At 40.8% G+C, this 26,108-nt stretch overlaps 1 protein-coding gene across 1 annotated transcript in view; it reads left to right on the forward strand.

Annotated features, from left to right (window-relative positions):
* SLC35F1 (solute carrier family 35 member F1) overlaps nt 1–26,108 on the forward strand; it is a 544,808-nt gene that overhangs the window by 462,056 nt on the left and 56,644 nt on the right. Inside the window, exons 7-8 of the mRNA XM_064294807.1 lie at nt 17,977–18,136; nt 25,455–25,611. Coding sequence (XP_064150877.1) covers nt 17,977–18,136; nt 25,455–25,611 — 317 coding nt within the window. The remainder of the gene's footprint in view (nt 1–17,976; nt 18,137–25,454; nt 25,612–26,108) is intronic.

Genomic DNA, 26,108 nt, shown 5'->3' on the forward strand with positions numbered 1-26,108 from the left:
GTAAAATGGTGCAGCCATTTTGGAAAACAGTTTAGCAATTCCTCAACCAATATCACAATACAGAGTTACTATATGACCAAGAAATTTCACTCCTATCCAAGAAAATGAAAACTTATGTCCCCATAAAAGCTTCTTTGAAAATGTTTATTTCAGCATTATTAATAACAGCCAAAAAGTGGAACAAGCCAAATATTCATCAGCTGATGAATAAAAAGGAATAAAGTACTGATGCATGCTACAACGTGGATGAACCTTGAAAACATGCTAAGTGAATGAAGCTAGTCACAAAAGGCCACATACTGTATCATTCTATTTATATGAAATGTCCAGAATAGGCAAATCAGTACAAACAGAAAGTGGTTGCCATGAGCTGAGGTGGGTGGAATAGGGAATGACTGGTCATGGGTACAGGGTTTCTTCTTGGGGTGATGAAAATATTCTGAAATTAGAGGGCAGTGGTAACTGTGAATAGACCAAAACCACTGAATTATACAGTTTTAAAAGGAAGAATGTTGTAGTAATAAACTATAACTCAATTTTTAAAAATTGAGCTAAATACAGATTTAGGTTAAAATTTTAAAAATGGGAGGTACCCATTCACTGTGTAATCTGTTTAATGTGTTTCTCCATTTCTTTATCCCAAAACTGGAAGAAAATGGATCAAAATATTAGCTCTAGTTAGTTCAGGTTGCTGTAATGATGGTGGTGTTGTTCCGTGTTGTTAATGCAGTCGAGTTGGTTCCGACTCATAGGGACCCTATGTACAACAGAACGAAACGCTGCTCAATCATGCGCCATCCTCACAATCCTTGTTAAGCTTGAGCCCATTGTTGCAGCTACTGTGTCAATCCATCTTGTTGAGGGTCTTCCTCTTTTTCACTGACCCTTCACTTTACCAGGAATGATGTCCTTCTCCAGGGACTGATCCCTCCTGATAACATGTCCAAAGTCTGAGAGACAAGGGCTCGCCATCCTTGCTTCTAAGGAACATTCTGCCTATACTCCTCCCAAGACAGATTTATTCCCTCTTTTGTCAGCCCATGGTATATTCAGTATTCTTCACCAACACTACAATTCAGAGGCGTCGGATCTTCTTCATTCTGCCTTTTTCATTGTCCAGCTTTCACATACACATGAGGTGATTGAAAACACCCTGGCTTGGGTCAGGCGCACCTTAATTCTCAAGGTGACATCTTTGCTTTTCAACATTTTAAAGAGGTCTTTTGCAGCAGATTTGCCCAATGCAATGCATCTTTTGATTTCTTGACTGCTGCTTCCATGGGTGTTAATTGTGGATCCAAGTAAAATGAAATCCTTAACAACCTCAGTATTTTCTCCATTTATCATGTTGTTGCTTCTTGGTCCAGTTGTGAGGTTTTTTGTTTTCTTTACCTTGAGGTGTAATACATACTAAAGGCTGTAGTCTTTGACCGTCTTCGGTAAGTGCTTCAAGTCCTCTTCACCTTCAGCAAGCAAGGTTGTGTCATCTGTGTGACACAGGTTGTTAATGAGTCTCCCCCAAATCCTGATGCCCCATTCTTCTTCATAGAGTCCGGCTTCTCAGATCATTTTGCTCAGCATACAGACTGAATAGGAATGGTGAAAGGATATAACCCTGACACACACCTTTCCTGACTTTAAACCACGCAGTATCCCCTTGTTCTGTTCAAACAACTGCCTCTTGATCTATGTACAAGTTCCTCATGAACACAATTAAGTGTCCTGGAATTCCCATTCTTCGAAATGTTGTCCATAATTTATTAGGATCCACAGCCAAATGCCTTTGCATAGTCAATAAAATATAGGTAAACATCTTTCTGGTATTCTCTGCTTTCAGCCAGGGTATATCTGACATCCACAGTGATATCCCTGATTCTATGCCCTCTTCTAAATCCGGCTTGAATTTCTGGCAGTTCCCTGTCAATATACTGCTGCAGCTGCTTTTGAATGATCTTCATCAAAATTTTACTTGCATGTGTTATTAATGATATTGTTTGATAATTTCTGCGTTCAATTGGATCACCTTTCTTGGGAACAGGCATAAATATGGGGGGGATCTCTTCCAGTCAGTTGGCCAGGTAGCTGTCTTCCAAATTTCTTGGCATAGACACGTGAGCACTTCCAGTGCTACATCTGTTTGTTGAAACATCTCAATTGATATTCTGTCAGTTCCTGGAGCCTTGTTTTTCCCGCAATGCCTTCTGTGCAGCTTGGACTTCTTCCTTTAGTACCATCTGTTCCTGATCATATGCTGTCTCCTGAAACGGTTGAACGTCGACCAATTCTTTTTGGTATAGAGACTCTGTATGTTCCTTCCATCTTCTTTTGATGCTTCCTGAGTTGTTTAATATTTTCTCCACAAAAAAAAAAATAATAATAAACCCACTGCCATCAAGTCGATTCCAACTCAAAGCAACCCTATAGGACAGAGTAGAGCTGCCCCACAGAGTTTCCAAGAAGCGCTTGGTGGATTCGAACTGCCAGCCTTTTAGTTAGCAGCCATAGCTCTTAACCACTACGCCACTAGGCCTTCCATTTTTCCCATAGAATCCTTCAGTATTGCAACTTGAGGCTTGAATTTTTTCTTCAGTTCTTTCAGCTTGAGAAATGCTGAGCACGTTCTTCCCTTTTGGTTTTCTACTGCCAGGTCTTTGCACAGGTCAGCATAATACTTCGTCTTTGAAATCTTCTGTTTAACTCTTTTAATTCATCATTTCTTCCTTTCAGTTTAGCTACTTGATGTTCAAAAGCAAGTTTCAGAGTCTCTTCTGACATCCATTTTCGTCTTTCTTTCTTACCTTTTTAATGACCTCTGTCTTTCTTTATATTTGGTGTCATTCCACAACTCTTCTGGTCTTCGATCATTAGTGTGCAGTGTGTCAAATCTGTTCTTGAGATGGTGTCTAAATTCAGATGGGATATGCTGAAGGTTGTACTTTGGCTCCCGTGGACTTGTTCTAATTTTCTTCAGTTTCGACTTGAACTTGCATATGAGCAATTGATGATCTGTTCCACAGTCAGCCTCTGGCCTTATTCTGACTGATGATATTGAGCTTTTCCATCGTCTCTTTCCACAGGTGTAGTCAATTTGATTCCTGTGTATTCCATCTGGAGACATCTATGTGTATAGTCACCGTTTAGGTTGGTGAAAAAAGGTAATTGCAGCGAAGAAGTCGTTGGTCTTCCAAAACTATCATGCGATCTCTGGCATCATTTCTATCACCAAGGCTGTATTTTCCAACTACTAATCTTTCTTCTTTCTCTCCAACTTTTGCATTCCAATCACTAGTAATTATCAATGCACCCTGATTGCATGTTTGACCAGTTTCAGACTGCAGAAGGTGGTAAAAATCTTCAATTTCTTCATCTTTGGCCTTAGTGGTTGATGCGTAAATTTGAATGATAGTCATATTAACTGGTCTTCCTTGTAGACGTATGGATGTTTTCTTATTGCTGACAGTGGTGTACTTCAGCATAGTTCTTGAAATGTCCTTTTTGATGTTGAATGCAATGCCACTCCTCTTCAAGTTGTCATTCCCAGCATAGTAGACCATATGATTATCCAATTCAAAATGCCCAATACCAGTCCATTTCAGCTCACTAATGACTAGGATATCAGTGTTTATGCGCTCCATTTCATTTTTGATGATTTCCAATTTTCCTAGATTCATATTCGTACATTCCAGGTTCTGATTATTAATGGATGTTTGCAGCTGTTTCTTCTCATTTTGAGTCGTGCCACATGAGCAAATGACGGTCCCAAAAATTTGACTCCATCCGCGTCATTAAGGTCAACACGACTTTGAGGAGGCAGCTCTTCCTCAGTTGTATTTTGAGTGCCTTCCAACCTGAAGGGCACATCTTCCAGCACTATACCAGACAGTGTTCCACTGCTATTCATAAGGTTTTCATTCCCTAATTCTTTTCTGAAGTAGACCGCCAGGTCCTTATTCCTAGTCTGTCTTAGTCTGGAAGCACAGCTGAAACCTGTCCACCACAAGTGACCCTGCTGGTATATGAATACCAGTGGCATAGCTTCCAGCATCACAGCAACACTCAAGCCCCTACAGTATGACAAACTGACAGCCGTGTGGGGGGCTGTAATGATGGATTTTTTTTCATTGTCTTCATTAAGCTCTTCTTCATTTTTTTGTATTTTCTACAAAGAGAATGTGTTGCATATAACTGTGTGTGTGTGTGTGTGTGTGTGTGTGTGTGTGCGCACGCTTGCATACATATATCTATATATCGCTAAAGGGTGTTGTTTTGAATAAAGGAGTTTCTATATGCTGACGAATCTTCAACAAGCCCAAATCCAAGAACATATGTGAGAGATTATGGGACATTTTGTAGTAAGCACATTATTATGGACTTAGATAAGTCTAATAAAACTGAATTTCTCCATCAACCAGTAGTAGAGGAGCCCTCTGGTACAAATATTTTCTTGGCAATACCAACTTCATAACTATGTGAAAGAGAGAGAAAACATGCAGCTATCTAATGCCAACTCTGATATTAATAGGGTGTCTTAGTCATATAGTGCTGCTATAACAGAAATATCACAAGTGAGTGGATGGCTTTAACAAAGAGAAATTCATTCTCTCACAGTCCTCTTCTGAAACCGGCCTGAATTTCTGGCAGTTCCCTGTCGATATACTGCTGCAGCCATTTTTTAATGATCTTCAGCAAAATTTTGCTTGTGTGTGATATTAATGATATTGTTCTATAATTTCGACATTCGGTTGGATCACCTTTCTTGGGAATAGGCATAAATATAGATCTCTTCCAATCAGTTGGCCAGGAAGCTGTCTTCCATATTTCTTGGCATAGATGAGTGAGCACCTCCAGCGCTGCATCTGTTTGTTGAAACATCTCAATTGATATTCCCTCAATTCCTGGAGCCCTGTTTTTCACCAACGCCTTCAGAGCAGCTTGGACTTCTTCCTTCAGTACCATTGGTTCCTGACCATATGCCACCTCTTGAAATGGTTGAATATCAACTAATTCTTTTTGGTATAATGACTCTGTGTATTCCTTTCATCTTCTTTTGATGCTTTCTGTGTCGTTTAATATTTTCCCCATGGAATCCTTCACTATTGCAACTCGAGGCCTGAATTTTTTCTTCAGTTCTTTCAGCTTGAGAAACGCCGAGCGTGTTCTTTCCTTTTGGTTTTCCATTTCCAGCTCTTTCCACATGTCATTATAATACTTTATTTTGTCTTCTCGAGAGGCCCTTTGAAATCTTCTGTTCAGCTCTTTTACATCATGAATTCTTCCTTTTGCTTTAGCTGCTCAATGCTCAAGAGCAAGTTTCAGAGTCTCCTCTGACATCCATCTTGATCTTTTCTTTCTTTTCTGTCTTTTCAGTGACCTCTTGCTTTCTTCATGGATGATGTCCTTGATGTCATTCCACAACTCGTCTGGTCTTTGGTCACTAGTGTTCAATGCATCAAATCTATTCTTGAGATGGTCTCTAAATTCAGGTGGGATATACTCAAGGTCATATTTTGGCTCTTGTGGACTTGCTCTGATTTTCTTCACTTTCAGCTTGAACTTGCATATGAGCAATTGATGGTCTGTTCCACAGTCGGCCCCTGGCCTTGTTATGACTGATAATATTGAGCTTTTCCATCATCTCTTTCCACAGATGTAGTCAATTTGATTTCCATGTGTCCCATCTGGCGAGGTCCATGTGTATAAAAAAAAAAAAAAATGTGTATAGTCACCGTTTATGTTGGTGAAAGAAGGTATTTGCAATGAAGAAGTCGCTGGTCTTGCAAAATTCTATCATTCGATCTCTGGTATTGTTTCTATCACCAAGGCCATATTTTCCAACTACTGATCCTTCTTCTTTGTGATACTACTAATCAAAAATGTAGTATCATCATAATAACCAGATTTGGCACCAATTGGCCCTCAACCAGCCAAGTTAGGGCCATGACTTCCAGGGTTTTACTATTGAAGTTGTACTCACAAAGACATTCTACAGACATGGGTATACATCAACCAAATATACTCACAGATAAAGGCATAGACACACATCAACTAAAATTGAAGAGATAAAATTCATATTTTGACAAGAAATAGGGTAAATAAAATTAGTGGAATGGCAGGTGAGGAGGAAGTTATGGAAGCTGTGGAATTAGAGTAGAAGGAGTAAAACCACGAAAATTTTATTCTATCATTCAGCTACCATTTATTGGACTTCTATTAAATCCCAGGTTCTGTGTAGAAACAGTGGAAGAATGTGCAAATGAAGGAGACACCTTCAGGGAACTCATAATCGTGTAAGAAGATACAAGGTTAATTTATGTATTAAATTTTTGTTAAGAGACTACTTGATATGAGCTTCCCAGGCTCTGTAATAATGTAGGTAAAATCATCCCTGAACTCCAGGCCTTAAGGTCTAAGGATGAAAACACCAATCTCTCACCTTGGCCAAGTGTGCCTTCTGCCGCCCATGAGCTGCTGTGGAGGCGAAGAGCCAGCCTCTTTAAATCAAAGTACACAGAAACACTTTATAATTAAAGCTACTGGAGAATAAGCACCAAAAATAGTTTCCTACTCCCAAGGAGGGTGGGGGTCAGCAATAGGCCTAAGGTGTCATCCATGCGTGCAGGCACTGTTGGCACCTTGCTCTGGGCAGGCCAACTGAGCTATGGCGCCACATTGCAGTTCCATGGAGCAGAGCCAGGCACAAGAGCTCATTGAAAGGGGCTCAGCAGGAAAAAAACAGAAATGAGGAGAGTGAGGTTCCCGTGGACAGTGGGAACTTCCATCTGGAGCCTCCCAGGGGGCTATAGTAGCTGGCACTGTGCAAACTTCCACCTGGAGCCTCCCAGGGGGCTGTAGTAGCTGGCACTGTGCCTGGGCAGGGGTGAGACATGAGCCCCGTTGTCCAGCAGAATTCTCTCTCTGCTTCTCCCCCACCCCCACCCCACCCCACCCCACCCCACCCCACCCCACCCCACCCCACTTCTCTGGGTCTGGAGCTTCCCAGCATTTGCCGTGGGGAATACCCAGCCAGTGCTGAGTTGCTATGGGGGAGGCCCTAGGCTTTGCAGCTGCCCAGGGCCTCTGCCTTTCCCTAGATTCCAGACTTGGAGTTGTGAGGTCAGGTGGACCAAAGACTTGGAAAACATTCTGCAAAACCTGGATACAGCTGGGGCTACCCACCAACCATAAGGAGTCTTGGCAGTCTGTGAAAGCAGATTTCACTGATAACACTGAAAATGTGCCATCTTCCTGAAACTATCTGCTTTCAGCAGAGTGTAGTGACGTGTTAGGGTGAGGGAAGAGGAATCATCAGCGAGCCCAGTCTCAGAAGCTTGGGTGTGTGGAGGCAGATTATGGTGATCTGTGGAGTTATGGGAAACCCTGGTGGCATAGTAGTTAAGAACTATGGCTGCTAACCAAAGGTCAGCAGTTCAAATCCACCAGGCACTCCTTGGAAACCATATAGGCCAGTTCTACTCGGTCCTATGAGTCGGTCAGTATGAGTTGGAATTGACTGCATGACAACGGGCTTTTTTTTTTTTTTTGGTGGATTGTTGACAAATGGAGGCAGCATTAAAAGGAAGAAAGAAGCTTGAGTTGATATTAACAAAAAGGAAAAATAGTGTGTGTGTGTAAACTGTAGAGAAAGAGACAGTGATACAGGACTGACTGAAGCTGAAAAGAGAAAGAGAGAGGGGGGAGAGAAAAAAAGTTAAATAACACTGCACTCCTCCAATATTTATTTAACAAGAAACTTTGATGTTACTTAATGTTGAGATGGTCTTCTAAAAGCAATGTCATCCTAAGAGCAATGTCAATGTAATTTTTTTTTTTTTTTTAACTCTGGACGCTGCAGTTGAACTCCAATCTAGGAGTCCAGAGACTAGTATTTTAGCCCCAACTCTGACACTAACTTGCTTCACTCTTGGACCCTCAGTTTCCTTGTCTATAAAATGGGTGTAGAGATAGCCATCCTCTCTGTGTTAGTTATCTAGTGCTGCTATAACAGAAATACCATAGTGGATGGCTTTAACAAAGAGATATTTATTTCCTCACAGTAAAGTAGGCTAAAAGTCAAAATTGAAGGAGTCAACTCCAGGGGAAGGCTTTCTCTCTCTTTTAGCTCTGGAAGAAGGTCTTTGTCATCAATCTTCCCCTGGACTAGGGGCTTCTCCACGCAGGAACCCCGGGTCCAAAGGACGCACTCTGCTCCTGGCACTGCTTTCTTGGTGATTTGAGGTTCCATAATCTCTGCTTGCTTCCCTTTCCTTTTATCTCTTGTAAGATAAAAGGTGGTGCAGGCCACACTCCAGGGAAACTCCTTTTACATTGGATCAGGGATGTGAACTTAGTGAGGGTGTTACAATCCCACCCTAATCCTTTTTAACATCACAAAATTGAGGACAACCACACAATACTGGAAATCATGGCCCAATTCAAGTTGACACATATTTTGGGCAGACACCACTCAATCCATGACACTCTCTTAAAAGGCTATTTATTACAAGGATTAAGTAAAACAACATAAGTGCTTTGCAAACTATAAATGTAAACTTAATACAACCTACTGTGAATGTTATTTAAAATTAGGTTCAAGTAATACTAATCCTGGTACTATCACCATGACTTTAGAGAATTTGCCCCAGCCACTGACTATATCAGTGTCTTTATCAATAAAAAAAAAAAAATATCAATAGAATCAGGTAACTCAGGATCATAGACTTCTCTGACAGGTATTGCCAGGGGATTAATGCCATAATGAGAGTAAAATTATGTTAAATCATTAGGAAAAAAAGTTGCTATATAAATTCTGGAAACCCTCGTGGTGTAGTAGATAAGTGCTACGGCTACCAGCCAAAAAGTGGGCAATTTTAATCCACCAGGCACAGCTTGGAAACTCTGTCAGGCAGTTCTACTCTTTCCTACAGGTTCACTATGAGTTAGAATCAGCTCGATGGCCGTGGGTTTGGTTTGGGGTTTATATAAATTCTAAGGGATAATGGACATTTTCCTTTCCATAGAGTTCCTAATGTTCTTGAATCTTTTCAGAGCATAAAATTATTATGAAATGGTATTAGTTTGTGTATGTTTTAATATGGATATCTTATCATTTCTTTTTCATTAGAGATGTGTGTAAAAAAAGCTAAATGTACTGAACAAGCCAATGACAGATTCAGGAGTATGTTTGATTTTTGTTTTGTTTTGTTTCTTTTTTAACAGTCCCAGTCACAGGCATGTATTATAATACTTTTTTCTTTTTTATTACTGTAACCACCACTTTGCTCAGAAGGTAAGCTGCCAGAAAAGTATTGGAAAATAGTATGTTTTATGCTGTATGACCACAGGGAAATGGCTGGAGCCAAAAATCACTAAAAAAAAAAAAAATAGCCTGTTTACTAACACCAACTACAAAGTGGTCTCTTTTCTGTAGTTACAGATGCAGAGGTGAGCCCGCTAGCTCTAGCCATTAAATATTCTTGTCATTGACCTTCATTAGAATATTCATTAGAATATTGTTCAAAAAAAAAAACGTTATGACAGAAGTACCGCTGATACCAACAATTTGTGTGACCTTGAGCATTTCACTTCACCTCTTGGTACTTCTGAGTCCTCAACATTTAAGCAAAGTGGTTGGGATGATTCTAAACTGGGGAGATACTGCCCTCTTAGGGGCATTTGTAAGTGTGTGGGAGCGCTGTTTTTAATGGTCACAGCCCAAGGATGCTAAATGTCCTACAGAGAGCATGGGGTAATCCTGCAAAATGAAAAATTGTCCCTACACCCCAAACTCTCAGTGATCGCTAATGTCCCTTCCAATAGAGAATGATTCCAGTTGCCTGTCCATCCATTAATTCATTCAGCCACAAATTATTGAGCCCCGACTGTATGCCGGAGCCCTAGTGGCCCGTAATGGTTAAGAGTTACAGCTGTTAACCAAAGGGCCGGCAGTTCGATTCTACCGGCCACTCCTTGGAAGCCCTATGTTGCAGTTCTTCTCTGTCCTATAGTTTTGCTATGAGTCAGAATCAACTCAACAGCAAAGGGTTTGGTGTTTTGGTACTGTATGCCAGGTACCAGTCTTCCCTGGCTTGGGTCATATTCTTCTTTCCCCTTCTCTTTTATCTAAAACTCTTCCCTACCTACCTTCCCATCCCACTGCCTTTGAGTTGATTCTGATTCATGGGGACCTTATAGGACAGAGTAGAACTGCCCCATAGGGTTTACAAGGCTGTAAATTTTTATAGAAACAGACTGCCACGTCTTTCTCCCTGGTGGTTTCCAACCACTGACCTTTCACTTAGCAACCAAGCACTTTAACCACTGGGCCCTCAGGGCTCCTTCTCCCTACCCATAGGACCACCTAATACAACCAAAAAAATTTCAGTTAAGCCCATTAAGGGAGTAGGTCCCAGGACTCATCAGGTGCTTTGGAGTTTCTAATGACAATGAGAACCAAAAAGGCTCACTTCAGCCCTCCCCAAAGATGGAATGATAGCTCTTAATAATTTAGAAACGGAGGCTTTCAGCTTCACTGACCTAGGGCTTCCAGCCCGATAATGAATTCCCAATTGTGAACATATAAATAAGTATTTCAACTATTTATTCAATCATTTTTAATCTTTTAGACAAAATGCCAACTATTCTGGGCCCAGTGAACAGTTTTCACCAGCAAACTGAAATTTCCTAGTGTGCTTAAATGGTATTTGAGGCCAGTTATAAAATCTGCTTGAGAGTGTATTACCTCATCAAGTGGGATCGTTAACTTGCTAATTAGCTGTGCAATGAGCAACTGTGGACTGTAGTACAATCCGACCTGCCTGACTGTAATGCGACCCTCTGCACATAGCCCCTCTAGGAGTGCTATGACTCCTGAGCTCAGCCTCCCACAGCCATTACAGTGCTACTTAGCATTCACTTGGCCCTTTATCACCTCATCCTCTCATAGCAACTCCAGGGACAGCTTGAGATTCTGATTGCTTGTTCCATTTTGCAAACAGAGAAGACTAGTGCACAGAGAAGCAAGATGGTCAGCACAGGTCATGCAAAGCTTCGGTGGGAGAAGGGATCCTGAGTGCTGTTTACGGTGCCAAAAAGCCACTTGCTATTCATGAAGTCTTTGAGGCTCTACAAACATTTTTCAGCATTTAATGAATCTTGTTTGTGTTTGTTCTGTGCCTGAATGAACTCAAGTTGATTAGCCATCTCATATGACAAAGTAGAACTGCTGCATAGGGTTTCCTAGGCTGTGATCTTTACGAGAGCAAATCATCAGGTCTTTTCTCTGGAGGAGCCACTGCTTGAGTTCCAATCATCAACCTTTTAGTTAGCCAGTGAGTGCTTAATCATTGCCCCACTAGGGCTCCTTAGAGGCTCCATTTTGGTGTTTCTAATCCACCCCTCAGGTTGGAAGGCACTCAAAATACGACTAGGGAAGAGCTGCTGCCTCAAAGTAGAGTCAACTTTAATGACATGGATGGAGTCAAGCTTTCGGGACTTTAATTTGCTGATGTGGCACGACTCAAAATGAGAAGAAACAGCTGCAAACATCCATTGATATTCAGAACCTGGAATGTATGAAGTATGAATCTAGGAAAATTGGGAATCATCAAAAATGAAATGGAACCCAAAAACATCGATATCCTAGGCATTAGTGAGCGTTGATATCCTAGGCATTAGTGAGCTGAAATGGACTGGTACTGGTCATTTTGAATCAGACAATCATATGGTCTACTACGCCAGGAATGGCAACTTGAGAGGAATGGTATTGCATTTGTCATCAAAAAAAGAACATTTCAAGATCTATCCTGAAGTACAATGCTGTCAGTGATAGAGTAATACCCATACACCTACAAGGAAGACCAGCTAATATGACTATTATTCAAATTTACACACCAACGTCTAAAGCCAAAGATGAAGAAATTGAAGATTTTTACCACCTTCTGTAGTCAAAAATTGATGGAACATGCGATCAGGATGCACTGATAATTACTGCTGATTGAAATTCGAAAGATGGAAACGAAGAAGGATCAGTAGTTGAAAAACATGGCCTTGATGATAGAAACAATGCTGGAGATCGCATGCTTGAATTTTGCAAGACCAACAACTTCTTCACTGCAAATACCATTTTTTACCAATATAAATGGTTATACACATGGATCTCCTCAGATGGAATACACAGGAATCAAATCGACTGTATCTGTGGAAAGAGACAATGGAAAAGCTCAATATCATCAGCCAGAACAGACGATGGAAAAGCTCAATATCATGAGTCAGAACAAGGCCAGGGGCTGATTGCTGATCAGATCATCAATTACTCATATGCAAGTTCAAGTTGAAACTGAAGAAAATCAGAACAAGTCCATGAGAGCCAAATTATGTCCCACCTGAATTTGGAGACCACCTCCAGAATAGATTTGACACTTTGAACACTAATGACCAAAGACCAGACAAGTTGTGCAATGACATCAAGGACATCATACATGAAGAGAGCAAGAGGTCATTAAAAAGACAGGGAGAAAGAAGAGACCTAAATGGATGTCAGAAGAAACTCTGAAACTTGCTCTTGAACGTTGAGTAGCTAAAACAAAAGGGAAAACTGATGAAGTAAAAGAGTTGAACCAAAGATTTCAAAGGGCAGCTTGAGAAGACAAAGTGAAGTGTTATGATGATATATGCAAAGACCTGAAGATAGAAAACAAAAAGGGAAGAACACGCTTGGCATTTCTCAAGCTGAAAGAACTGAAGAAAAATTCAAGTCTCAAGTTGCCATACTGAAGAATTCTATGGGAAAATATTAAACGACAAAGGAAGCATCAAAAAAAGATGGAAGGAATACACAGAGTCTCTATACCAAAAAGAATAGGTTGATGTTCAGCCATATCAGGAGGTAACAGTACTGAAAGAATAAGTTCAAGCTGCACTCAAGGCATTGCCAAAAAACAAGGCTCCAGGAATTGACAGAATACCAGCTGAGATGTTTCAACAAACAGATGCAGCACTGGAAGTGCTCACTTGCCTATGCCAAGAAATTTGGAAGACAGCTACCTGGCCAGCTGACTGGAAGAGACCCATATTTTTGCCTATTCCCAAGAAAGGTGATCCAACCGAATGTAGAAATTATCGAACAGTATGATTAATCTCACATGCAAGCAAAATTTTCCTGAAGATCATTCAAAAGCAACTGCAGCAGTATATCGACAGGGAACTGCCAGAAATTCAAGCCGGATTTAGAAGTGGAAATGGAACTAGGGATGTCACTGCTGATGTCAGACGGATCCTGGCTGAAAGCAGAGAACACCAGAAAGATGTTTACCTGTGTTTTATTGACTATGCTATCCATAACAAATTATGGATAACATCGCGGAGAATGGGAATTCCAGGACACTTAATTGTGCTTATGAGGAATCTGTACATGAATTAAGAGGCAGTCGTTCAAACAGAATAAGGGGATACTGCATGGTTTAAAGTCAGGAAAGGTGTGTGTTAGGGTTGTATCCTTTCACCATACCTATTCAATCTATATGCCGAGCAAATAATCCAAGAGGCTGGACTTTGTGAAGAAGAATGGGGGCGTGAGGATTGGAGAAGACTCATTAACAACCTGTGTTATGCAGATGACACACCCTTGCTTGCTGAAAGCGGAAAGGACTTGAAGCACTTACTAATGAAGATCAAAGACCACAGCTTTCAGTATGGATTACACCTCACCATAAAGAAAACAAAAATCCTCACAACTGGACTGATAAGCAACATCATGATAAATGGAGAAAATCATTGAGGTTGTCAAAGATTTCATTTTACTTGGATCCACAATCAACAGCCATGGAAGCAGCAGTTAAGAAATCAAAAGACATATTGCATTGGGCAAATCTGCAGCAAAAGACATCTTTAAAGTGTTGAAAAGCAAAGACGTCACCTTGAGGACTAAGGTGCTCCTGACCCAAGCCATGGTGTCTGGACATAAGCACATGAAAGCTGAACAATGAATAAGGAAGACCGAAGAAGAATTGACGCCTTTGAATTGTGGTGTTGGAGAAGAATATTGAATATACCATGAACTGCCAAAAGAAGGAACAAATCTGTCTTGGAAGAAGTACAACCAGAATGCTCCTTAGAAAGAAGGTTGGCAAGACTATGTCTCACATACTTTGGACACCTTATCAGGAGGAATCATTCCCTGGAGAAGGATATCATGCTCAGTAAAGTAGAGGGTCAGCAAAAAAGAGGAAGACCCCTGATGAGATGGATTGACACAGTGGCTGCAACAATGGGCTCAAGCATAGCAACACTTGTGAGGCTGGCACAGGACCAGGCAGTGTTTCGTTCTGTTGTACATAGGATCGCTATGAGTCAAAACCGACTCAATGGCGCCTAACAAAACAACAATCATTAAAACTCTGTTTTTCTTGGTCCGGGAACTACGTATTGAACACTTTTCACAGCAGTGTTCAGGGTGCTGAGACTGTACTCTTGCACTCAGGGACCTTCAGGTGAGTCAGGAAATCAGACATTATGCTAATAATTCCATAATTCATTAAGTACTTTTGCAACCGGCACTACAAAGGAGAAATACAGGATACAAGGAAAGCATCAAACAGGACTTGACCTAGTCTGGGGCACTATTTTAGTTTCTTAGTGCTGTTATAACAGAAATACCACAAGTGGGTGGCTTTAACGAACAGAAATTTATTTTCTTACAGTTTAGGAGGCTAGAAGTCTGAATTCAGGACACCAGCTGTAAAACAAAGAAACTCATTGCTGTCTAGTTGATTCTGACTTACAGTGACCCTGTTGGACAGGGTAGAACTACCCCATAGGGTTTACAGCGCTGTATATCTTTTATGAAAGCAGACTGCCACATCTTTTTCCCTTGGAGCAGCTTGTGGGTTCAAACTGCCAATCTTTCGGTTAGCGCTTGAATGCTTAAGCACTGTACCACCAGGGCTCTAGGGGAAGGCTTTCTCTCTGTAGGCTCTGGGAGCGCAGCTCCTTGTCTCTTTTCAGCTTCTGTTCCTCAGGTCCTTGGTGATCTTCATGTGGTGTGTATCTTCCCCTTCACTTGTGCTTCCTTCTCTGTGCTTAATCTGCTCTTTCTATATCTCGAAGATGATTGGTTTAAGACATGCCCTACACTATGTGTCCTCGTTGACATAACAAAGAAAGTCTTATTCCCAAATGAGAGTAATCCACAGGTTTATGATTTACAACACATATTTTGGGGAACAGAATTCAATCCATAACAGGCCCCCAGAGGCTTTTCTGAGGAGGCCGTATATAAGTGCAGTCCGGCAGGAAAAGAGTTGGGGTGGTACATTCCAGACAGAGAAGGATGCAGAAGTAAAGTCCCTGAGGCAGGAAGGATGCCTGTCCAAGGAGGGGAAGGTGGTATATCAGTTTAGAGGGCAGAGATGGGGGAGAGTAGCATGGGTAGATTTGAGAGACATTTAGAAGGTAGAATTGGCAGAACTTGGTGACCAACAGGACGTAGGCAGTGAGGGTGAAGGTGCAGTAGGGATCACTGCCTTGTGTTTGGGAGTAGTAGTGGTTTTTGTGGTAGAATTCTTGCCTTCTAGGCAGGAGAACAATGTTCAATGCCTGACCAATGCACTTCAAGCTCAGCTACCACCTGTCTGTCAGTGGAGGCTTACTTGTTGCTATGACTTGAACCACTTACTGATGAAGATCAAAGACCATAGCCTTCAGTATGGATTACACTTCAATGAAAAGAAAACAAAAATCCTCACAACTGGACCAATAAGCAACATCACGATAGAGAAAAGATTGAAGTCATCAAGAATTTTATTTTACTGGGATCCACAATCAATACCGATGGAAGCAAGCAGTCAAGAAAACAAAAAACACATTGCATTGGGCAAATCTGCTGTAAAGAACCTCTTTAAAGTGTTAAAATGCAAGGATGTCACTTTGAGGACTAAGGTCCACATGACCCAAGCCATGAGGTTTTCAGTCACCTCATATGCATGCGAACGCTGGACAATGAATAAGGAAGATCAAAGAAGAACTGACACCTTTGAGTTGTGGTGTTGGCGAAGAATATTGAATACACCACAGACTGCCAAAACGACAAAAAAGTCTGTCTTGGAAGTAGTACAGCTAGAATGCTCCTTGGAAGCAAGGATGGTGAGATTATGTCTCACATACTTTGGACATGTTATCAGGAGGGATCAGTCCCTGGAGAAGGACATCATGCTTGGTAAAGTGGAGGGCCATCGAAAAAAAGAAAGACCCCCAATGAGGTAGATTGACACAGTGGCTCCAACAGTGGGCTCAAGCATAACAACGATCATGAGGATGGCACAGGACTGGGCACTGTTTTGTTCTGTTGTACATAGGGTCACTATGAGTCGAAACTGACTCAATGGCGCCTAACAACAACGTAATATGAACAAGCTTCAGAGGAGCTTCTAGGCTAAGACAGACTAGGAAGAAAGGCCAGGTGATCAGCGGATCACAATGGTCCAATCCAGTTGTGCATGGGAAGTCCATGAGTTGGGGGACTGACTTGATGACAGCTAATAACAAAAAAACCCTGTCTGACTCCTAAGTGGTAGGGGCCACTTATTTAGGATTCTAGAGGAAGAACTGTACTGGGCAGTGGAATGCAACTTCAAATGAGTTTCTCATTTGTTATGTGGAGTTTAAGGGCTTATGGGACATCTGGCTTGTCTAATGGAGACCCTGTCCTGGATGACGTATCCAAAGGTCACCACATCTTACCAGAGTGTTGTAGATACTGACCCAGTTCCATGAAGCCCAGAGCATCTGTTTGGAAGCAGGGTTACAGATAAGCATTGAGGACCTTGTAGCTTACAAAGTACTTTCACCTGTATTAATCCTGTGCTTAATTATGATCTTTGGGAAAAGTAGGCAGGGGTTGTTATCTTCATTCTACTGACAGTAAATTGAAGCATCGTGAGTTTGTCATTTGCGCACGGTCACACAGTTATAAGTGAGGACTAGTCCTCAAATTCAGGCCTTCTGACTCCAGCACAGGGGTCTTCTTCATTTCCCCGTATTATCTTACTACATGATTGCAGTGAATTCTCTACCAATTCTTGAGGCTTCCATGTCAAATGGAATCTGATAATTTGTGCAGAATAAAATCATTTTTTTTCTATACTCTGTTCAGTCATCTCTGTTTTTACTCTTTTTTACAACAGTATTTTTAAAGTATTTATCTTTTGAAGCTCTTTGTATTACATATAGACCAATATTTTTCTTCTAAGAGTGACACTTTAAGAAGAGATAAAAGTAACTTACTGGTGGTGGTACAGAGACAATTTTCTGGGAGAAACTAAACTAAATTTCTAGATGTTCTTTTGTCTAAAGTCTAATAATTTATAAAACATTATAAGACCTCTGCATTTTCACCCTCCATTCATAGATGTTCTCATAAAGTAGTGGTCAATCTAAAATGCTTTGGCATATTCTCCCATGCCTCATGTGTGCCCATGGAGTCGGCCGTGGTTCTGAGGAAGACTGGATTCCAAGCTGCCCCAGACACAGAAATGGCAGGAGAATCTTTGCCAACAGTCTGTTTTATTAATTGGCCTTCTCCCTTTTCTCCTGAGGAGCCTTTGTGAGGAGCCCAGTGGTTAAGAGTTTGGCTGCTAACCAAACAGTCTGCAATTCAAATCTACCAGTCGCTCCTTGGAAACCCTGTGGGGCAGTTCTGCTCTGTCCTATAGGATCGCTGTGAGTTGGAATCGACTCGTCGGCACTGTTTTCCACCCCCCCCTTTGAGAATTGGAGGATGTTTACAATTAAATGTAAAAGTAAAGTTAATGTACATTTGTTTCAGAGAGTCTATTTTAACTGCATCAATTCCGGTTTCACACAAAAAACGCAGGCTCATGGGAAATACGTAATACTTTCCACAGAGCTGAATTATTTTTCTCTATTACATGACCAACTTCCCCTGAGCCTCCTACTGTTGTTTATCTTCCTCTCTCCCAATAGCTCCTGGACTGTTTCGTGATCCCGGTGGTGATTTTGCTCTCCTGGTTCTTCCTGCTGATCCGGTACAAGGCTGTGCACTTCATCGGCATCGTAGTCTGCATTCTGGGAATGGGCTGCATGGCTGGAGCAGATGTGCTTGTGGGAAGGCATCAGGGAGCAGGTGAGTCACCAGGTGTTCACCAGGTCAACCACCTCTGTGGGTGAGGCCAAAACAAGAAATGGAATGCTCATGAGTGAGTAGAAACAAGGACCTTAGGAATCTGGTCTTCCCAGTGTGTACGAATCTGGTCTTCCCAGTGTGTGTGTCTTACTCATACTTGCCCCACATTCTCTGCACCTGAAGGAGCCCTGGCAGCACAACAACAGTTAAGCACTTGACTGCTAACCAAAGGCTGGTGGTTTGAACTCATCCAGTGGCTTTGTGGGAGAAAGACCTGTCAGTCTGCTCCCATAAAGATTACAGCTTAGAAAACCCTATGGGGCAGTTCCACTTTGCCACAGTGTCACTATGTTGAAAATCAAATTGTTGGTACCCAATAACAACAACTCTGTACGTGCAACAGTGGCAAACGTTTGGTGCTTAACACGTGTTTCTTGAGTGAATGAAGGATGGAAAATACAGGTTCCATGATTTTTCTACATGAATTCAGAAACAGTCATTGTTTAAAAGTGAGAGTCAGGACCCATTTGCAGATTGTTTTGGAGGCCAGAACTGGCTGGCCTAGACTGGCTAGTTAGAAGTAGAGCTAATGGGTCCATCCACTCCTGAACCACGGAGGTCTTCCTCTTGCCCCCCAGCCTGATGCCGAGCCATAGAAAGACTGAGCCTTCAAAATATTAGGTGAAGGTCTATATGTAGGCTTAAAAGTGAATTTTTAAAGTTTGAATACTAACTTGGAATGTGCACTATGTTTATGAGGGAGAGCTAAGTTCAGTCTCTCCATGCATGGTTTTTTGTTCTCTTGCTTTTGGGGGCAGGAGTTATTGGTATCAATCACAGTTTGTAGACTCACAAGGTAGAGTTTCAAGATTAACTCCTCAAATCACTACAAGTCCTCTGAGAGAGTCCTGATGCAGGGTGGTTCCTAGAGGACCCTTTTTAAAGCATTGCAGCAATTAAAAAACAAAACAAAACTTTAATATGTATCAAAATTTTCCTGCTACAGAAGAACTTTTGGGATTTTATATATATATATATATATATATCCCTTTTGTTAACATCGAGAATGGAATAAGAAGTACCCACTTTTCTGTAGTTCTTGGAATGGCATTTTCTTCTACAGAATTGGCTGATACCAAAAAGCCCATTACCAAAGAGTCAATTCTGACTCACAGGGACCCTGGAGGATAGAGTAAAACTGTTCCCAGGGCTTCTAGGGCTGCAATCTTTGCAGAAGCTGACTGCCACATCTTTCTCCCAAGGCGTGGCTGGTGGATTCAAACTGCCAACCTTTTGGTTAACAGCCAAGCATTTAACCCACTATGCCACCAGGGCTCCTAATTGGATGATAAGGGGTTAAAATTGGTATAGCTCTTTTAATGAGACTAGGTCATGTGAGGTACCTGAGATGAGTGTCATTTATGTTTTTAAATTGCACCATAGAAACTTAGGATTTAAGGGCTCATTTTACATTTTACAGAAGTGATTGGATACTATGTTTACTTTTGTTCTGTTTTTTTGAATGCTGCCATGCTTTAAAAAGGGTTCTCTGGAAAATATTCTAGATCGGGGTTCCCACCTAAAATTAGTGTGGCATCATTGTTAATAATGTTCCATTTGTTTTCACCTTTCAATGGAGCCGATTCAGTTATATAAATTAGCCAGGGCTATAAAACTTTTCTAAAATACTTCAAACATTCACCTGAACTTTAATCAGGCATTTAGTTTAACATAAATTGTCATCACCATATCAAGAGCTTTTCCCAGGAAAAGATAATGGCTGACATGATCCCTTTCATGTTGCTTACTCCATGGTTCACCTTAGCTTGGGATTTTGAAAATTCTGTCCTCAAGCACAGTGATACTGCCCTTAGCTCCAGGTCAGCATTACAGGTCTCCTCTGAGAGACCATCTCTACATTTACTGTTACATGTGGGAAAGACATGCAATAGAAGTGGCTCCTGAGAATATTATAGATGTTAGAGTATATAAAAATGACTTAGTAAGACCAAACAGATACATCTCCACAACTTTTACACTTCCTAGGAAAAGTCATGGATATAAAAAACCAACCAACCAACCCGTTGCTGTCAAATAGCAACTCTATAGGACAGCGTGGAACTGCCCATAGAGTTTCCAAGGAGCATCTGGTGGATTCGAACTGCCAACCTTTTGGTTAGAAGCCATAACTCTTAACTACTAAGTCGCCAGGGTTTCATGGGTAGAAAAAAGTTTAGAAAATAAGGTAAAACTCAATTAAAATAGCTTGCTATTACAAAATCTATTTTTTGCCTTTCAAAATATTCTCTTTTACATTAATACATTTTTGCATCGTCTAGCTCATTTACTAGGTCCCTGGGTGGTTCAAGTGGTTTGTGCTGGACTACTAACCAAAAGGTTGGCGGCTCATACCCACCCAGTGGCGCCATGAAAGAAAGGTCTGTCAATCTGCTTCGATAAAGATTACAGCCAAGAAACCCCTATAAAGTAGTTCTACCCTGTGTAACACATGGGGTTGCCATAAGTCGGAATGAACTCAACCTTAACAGGTGTGGAGTCCCTGGGTGGCACAATCTCTTACGTGCTTGACTACTAGCCAAAAGGTTGGCAGTTTAAACTCACCTAGTAAAAAAAAAAATCACCTAGTAACACCTCAGAATTAAGCCCCGGCAATCTGCTTCCAAAAGGTCACAGTCTTGAAAATCCTATGGAGCAGTTCTACTCTGCATACATGTGGTCACCATGAATTGGAAATCGACTTGGCAGCAACTAATAACAATAATAGCTCATTTATCAAAGATGTTAGATAACCTGTAACAACAGTCTTCCCTCATTAATAGACACAACTTTTATATTTATTTGAAGAAGAAGCAGGTATTTGCAAGGAGCCAGGTAATTAAATACAATCAAGTAGAAGTGGCAGTTCATTGAGTGCCTACTGGTTGCCAGCCACTTTCTCATACTTTATTTCATTTAATCCTCCTAACTATGCAAAGAAAATATTTTATTCTTATTTTTGCAGCTGAAGAGACAAAGGCTCAGAGAAGGAAAGTGACTTTTGAAAGGGCACACAGTTACTAAAAGTTGTGGCCTAAAAGTGAAATCTAGCCAGTGCTCTTTCTGCTACACTTAATCCTTATTTTGCCCATAATTGTGACTCCTATAAGAAATGCACAGTTGTTCTGTCATGCCAAAGTAGGGTGAACAACTATACTGGTTTGCACAGAAGGGAGGGATTTTCCAGAATGCAAGACTTTCCTTGCTAAAACTGAAACAGTCCAGACAAACCAGAGTGGCTGCTCACCCTATCTAAGTTTCACTTGTATCCAGTGGGATGGGTACATTTTCATGAATTGTGCTGATAGTCTTTCAAGCCTCCACAACAGTGTAGTTCACCATTTATTTCTTAACTTCGTAGTGACTAGTGATTTTAGATAACCTTTCCTCTTCTCCTCCTACCACCACACATACAAAAACATCCCCAAACATGACTTCTAGCACTTAAGCAAAAATCTAACAAGGTAAACCAATTCTTATAAAGCAATGATGACTGAGCTTAGAACCAGGAGAAATCCAAAATGAGGCATGTTCAACCCAAAGTGGCAGGTGGTTATTCAACGGGAATGATTGATTCATTGTTTTTAACTACCATATATTGGGTGCTTACTAAGTGCCAGATACCATGCTAAGTGTTTAACATGTATTCTTTTAATCTCAGAGATGTGATTAGAACCCAAGCTGCCTGAATTGAAAGCTGTTGCCACTCAAAACCTTTACCCTAGGATGGAATAAGACCTTTTCAGTCAGCTCTATTTATTTAGACATTTACTGAGAACTTAGAATGTGCCAAGATCCATGCCAGGCACCACGTGGAATTTGAAGCTGAGTAACTCATAGTCCATGGTTTCCAACCTTACTATGTAAGAGAAAGGGTGTTGGAGGGGTAAGACACACAAGTTAACAAGTAACAGACACGGGTGCCATGAGACAGGCACAATGGTGCGAAATTCAGAGGAGGGAGAGAAGGTATCAGTTTGAAGGGATTTGTCATGATTTCAAATGTGCCCATTCATCCAAAATTTGTAAGACGTTCTCATCCATCATGGTTACATACATAAATAAATGACAGATTTTATGGGTATAATTTTCCCCATGAACATTAAACAGAAACTGCCACCATTTCCAGGATCTACCGTATTAACAATGCGTAAAACATGAAGTTTTATGTTGTAATTTCCAGTTAACTAGATAAAAATTTTAGTGGTAGATAAAATTTTAGGTATGAAATATTGATCCTTCTACTTTCTAATATTTTTATTATAACAGATGCTTCATAATATAATATGGTTGGGTACAATTATGTTCTGGTTAACTTAATTACACTGAATTACATTTTCATATGTGGTATGTGACCTTTTTCAAATAACCTCAAAACTGGAAAATACACTGCACAGCAAAACTGTAATAAAACATTGAATCTTTTGTCTCTGTTTATGTAGAAAATACTTCTGAACTCGCAGTTGCAAAAAAGTGTATCATTATTATCAGTGTCAGTGCGTTGGTGAAGACTCAAAGTGCTGGTGAATAGATTACTTAGATAGTCAAAGGCTAGTTAACAGAGTAGGCCATAGCTGTATACAATGGGGAGGTTGAAATAAAAGAATGGTGAGACTATTCACTGAAACAGTATGGCCTCTTTTTAGGACATGTAAAAGATAGATTGATGTTCTCCCAATCCCTATTAAAATATTTCATTGTAATTCAGCTTTCCTGAATTCATTCATATAAAATTAATTTTATTAACCAAGAATTCTATTAAGTACAACTTCCACACTTCATTGGTATAACAAGAATTGATATTCATAGAAATGGCCCCACGTCCTCACAAGATTCTAAAATGTCTCCTGAATGAAAGGAGACTGAATTTTGTTCATTATAGTTTTATAATTTAGTTATTAAAAAAAAAAATCTGTTGCTTTCGAGTTAATTCCCACTCATAGCGACCCTATAGGACAGAGTAGAACTGCTCCGTAGGATTTTCAAGGAGCAGCTGGTAGATTCGAACTGCTGACCTTTTGGTTAGCAGTTCTAGCTCTTAACCATGGCACCACCTGGGCTCCAATTTAGTTACAGACACGTTTTATTTTACTGAACATTCCTCATACGAGCTACTTAACATTAAAAATTTTGTCATTATTTTATAGTTGACACATAAAAAGATTAATCAGGTTGCCCAAGATTACACACTCTGTCACAGCAACATTAATTTTTCCAGAAGATGTGGCTAGGGACCTCCCGTCAAGTTTGGTTTCTCACTGGGGCCTCATCAAGTTCTCAGCTCTTAGGCAGCCAAACAAAGATGGCAACTCCTAATGAACCCCAGGGAGCTCCCAGCCCCTTCCTGATTCATAGTCTCAGCTCCATTCCCTTGAGACCAGCCTATGAAACTGTTGTCTTTCAGGCGCTCTTCCCCTCTCTTCCAATCCTTACCTACCAGTGGGAAGTTGCCTTAAGTGGCACCATTTACAGTAAATATAGAGTTCACTCTAGGAGACCACAGAAGCATGAAGGGGCCTTCCTCCAAGCCCTGCCCAGATTCTTTCATGCAAAGTTGCTACCTAAAGAATACTCAGTGCTTCCAACTGACAATAAGAGCTCAGCTATACGGCTTAGATTGTTCCAGCTGGTCTGGAATCCACAGTGGTAGGTGAGCCCCTTCTTTAAAGTCATGCTGGAGAGAGCACCCTCCCCAACCTGCACCTCTTCTGCCCCAGAGCTGCATGTCTGCTGAGCTCCTGGGCTGCTAACCTGTGCAGGACAGAGACCAGAGTTCAGAGAGGGTCAGAGAGGCTGCCTCAGATGCTTACATCTGCAGTCCTCCTTCACTGGCTCCACACTTCCTAGAGTGAGAAGAGTTTACCTCAAATACAGAAAGCCTCTGGGGAAAGCATTTATTTAAAATTAGACATAAACCAAAACCAACCACAATTGAGTTTAAAAAAATAATTTTTTATGACGAAAGGAAAATACTAATGTGATAACCAATTTTTTTTCCTTTTTCTTTTTTTTTTTATTGCGCTTTAAGTGAAAATTTACAGCTCAAGTCAGCTTCCTATACAAAAATTTATACACACATTGTGATAACCATTTTAAAAAAACAAAGCAGTTGTCTTAGAGTCAGTTCCCACTCACGGTGACCCCGTGTGTGTCAGAGGAGAACTGTGTCTCTAGGGTTTTCAACGGCTGGTTTTTCAAAAATAGATCACAAGGGCTTTCCTCTGAGGCGCCTCTGGGGGGACTCAAACCACCAACCTTTTGGTTAGCAGTGAGCATATTAATCGTTTGCACCACCCAGAGATTCTGTTAATGTGATACTGAATTATATATATTTTTTATTCTTATGTTACTTATTTTTGGAGCCCTGATGGTACAGTAATTAAGAGCCAGGGCTACTAACCAAGAGAGTGGCTGTTCGAATCCACCAGCAGCTCCTTGAAAACCCTATGGGGTGGTTCTACTCTGTCCTATAGGGTCATCGTGAGTCAGAATCAACTCATCAGCAATGGTATGTTATTTTAGGGAACTTAAAAAATCTTCACCAATAATTCCATTCACTCTCATTTTGGAATTAAGTACATATTTTGCCCGTGGTCAAAATAAAAATTCTTAACTGCTTTTTTTTTTCTGTTTATAGCTGTTTCTGTTTATAGCTTCTCTTTCTGTATAGCTGTTGTTGTTGTTGTTGCGCCATCAAGTTGATTCCAACTCACGGCGACCCTATAGGACAGAGTAGAACTGACCCATAGGGTTTCCTAGGCTGAAATCTTTACAGGAACAGATTGCCAGGCCTTTTCTCCCGTGAAGTGACTAGTGAGTTTGAACTGCCCTTTCGTTTAGCAGCTGAGCATTTAACCCTCATGCCACCAGGTGCAGAGGGTGAGAATTCAGACCTTTGATTTACACCACGTACACTGAACTGTCGGAAAATGCCCTGAAGCAAGTATAGTCTGTGCATGTATTAGCATATATCCATAGACACACAACTGGCCAGAGACATTGGGCTTTGTGGAGAGGGTGCAATCTGGAGGAAGCTGACCCCTCTCTTAGTGAAGACTTCCTGTTAGGTAGATATGAGTAACCTTCTTATATCAGAACATATCTGGAAAACAGATTAACAAACTTTACTAAGTCTCAATTGGTAAATTGCAGGACTTCCTTAAAAATATAAGGATAGAAGGGACAAAAAAGCTGAGTTTGCCGATGTCAGGTTCTTGTTAGGAAAATTTTGATGGGGTTCTCTCTGTTTTTTGGTTTCTAGGGGAAAATAAGCTGGTAGGGGACCTTCTGGTCTTAGGAGGAGCCACACTCTATGGTATCTCTAACGTCTGGGAAGAATACATCATCCGAACGCTGAGCCGAGTGGAGTTCCTGGGAATGATTGGACTCTTTGGTGCATTTTTCAGTGGAATCCAATTGTGAGTAAAATAACAAGAAATTCAGAGAATAGAGACTATTAGAATTTATCCTCCCCCCACCCCCACCCCCCCCACACACACTTGGGATAAGGTTGGCCTCTTTATTTTGTAAAACTCAAGGCTAGAAACCCGTTACCAACCTCCCATACAGAGGTCTTAAGAAATCTGAAAGCTAAACATCTTTATTAGTAAATTTCTCCCAAACTAAACAAGTTTATTATAAATTATTGTAAAACATTTCATGGAATTGGAAGATAATTTGCAAGAAAGCATTAGATGTACATTCATCCTCCCAAACCAGTGAGCTAATAACTTAGAAAACTAGAAAAACTGTCAATGACACAATTTGACATTTTTCCAAAAAGGGACATTTTGTTTACTAATGACAACCACTGCAAGAGAGCTTGCAGTTTAAAATTGCTCTTTTAAAAAATTTGTTCATTTATTGTCCATAATTTGCAAGAGTAAACCATATTTCAAATTCATCCCTTGGGAAT

The sequence above is a fragment of the Loxodonta africana genome, chromosome 1 (genome assembly GCF_030014295.1).
Source record: "Loxodonta africana isolate mLoxAfr1 chromosome 1, mLoxAfr1.hap2, whole genome shotgun sequence".
Lineage (NCBI taxonomy): Eukaryota > Metazoa > Chordata > Mammalia > Proboscidea > Elephantidae > Loxodonta > Loxodonta africana.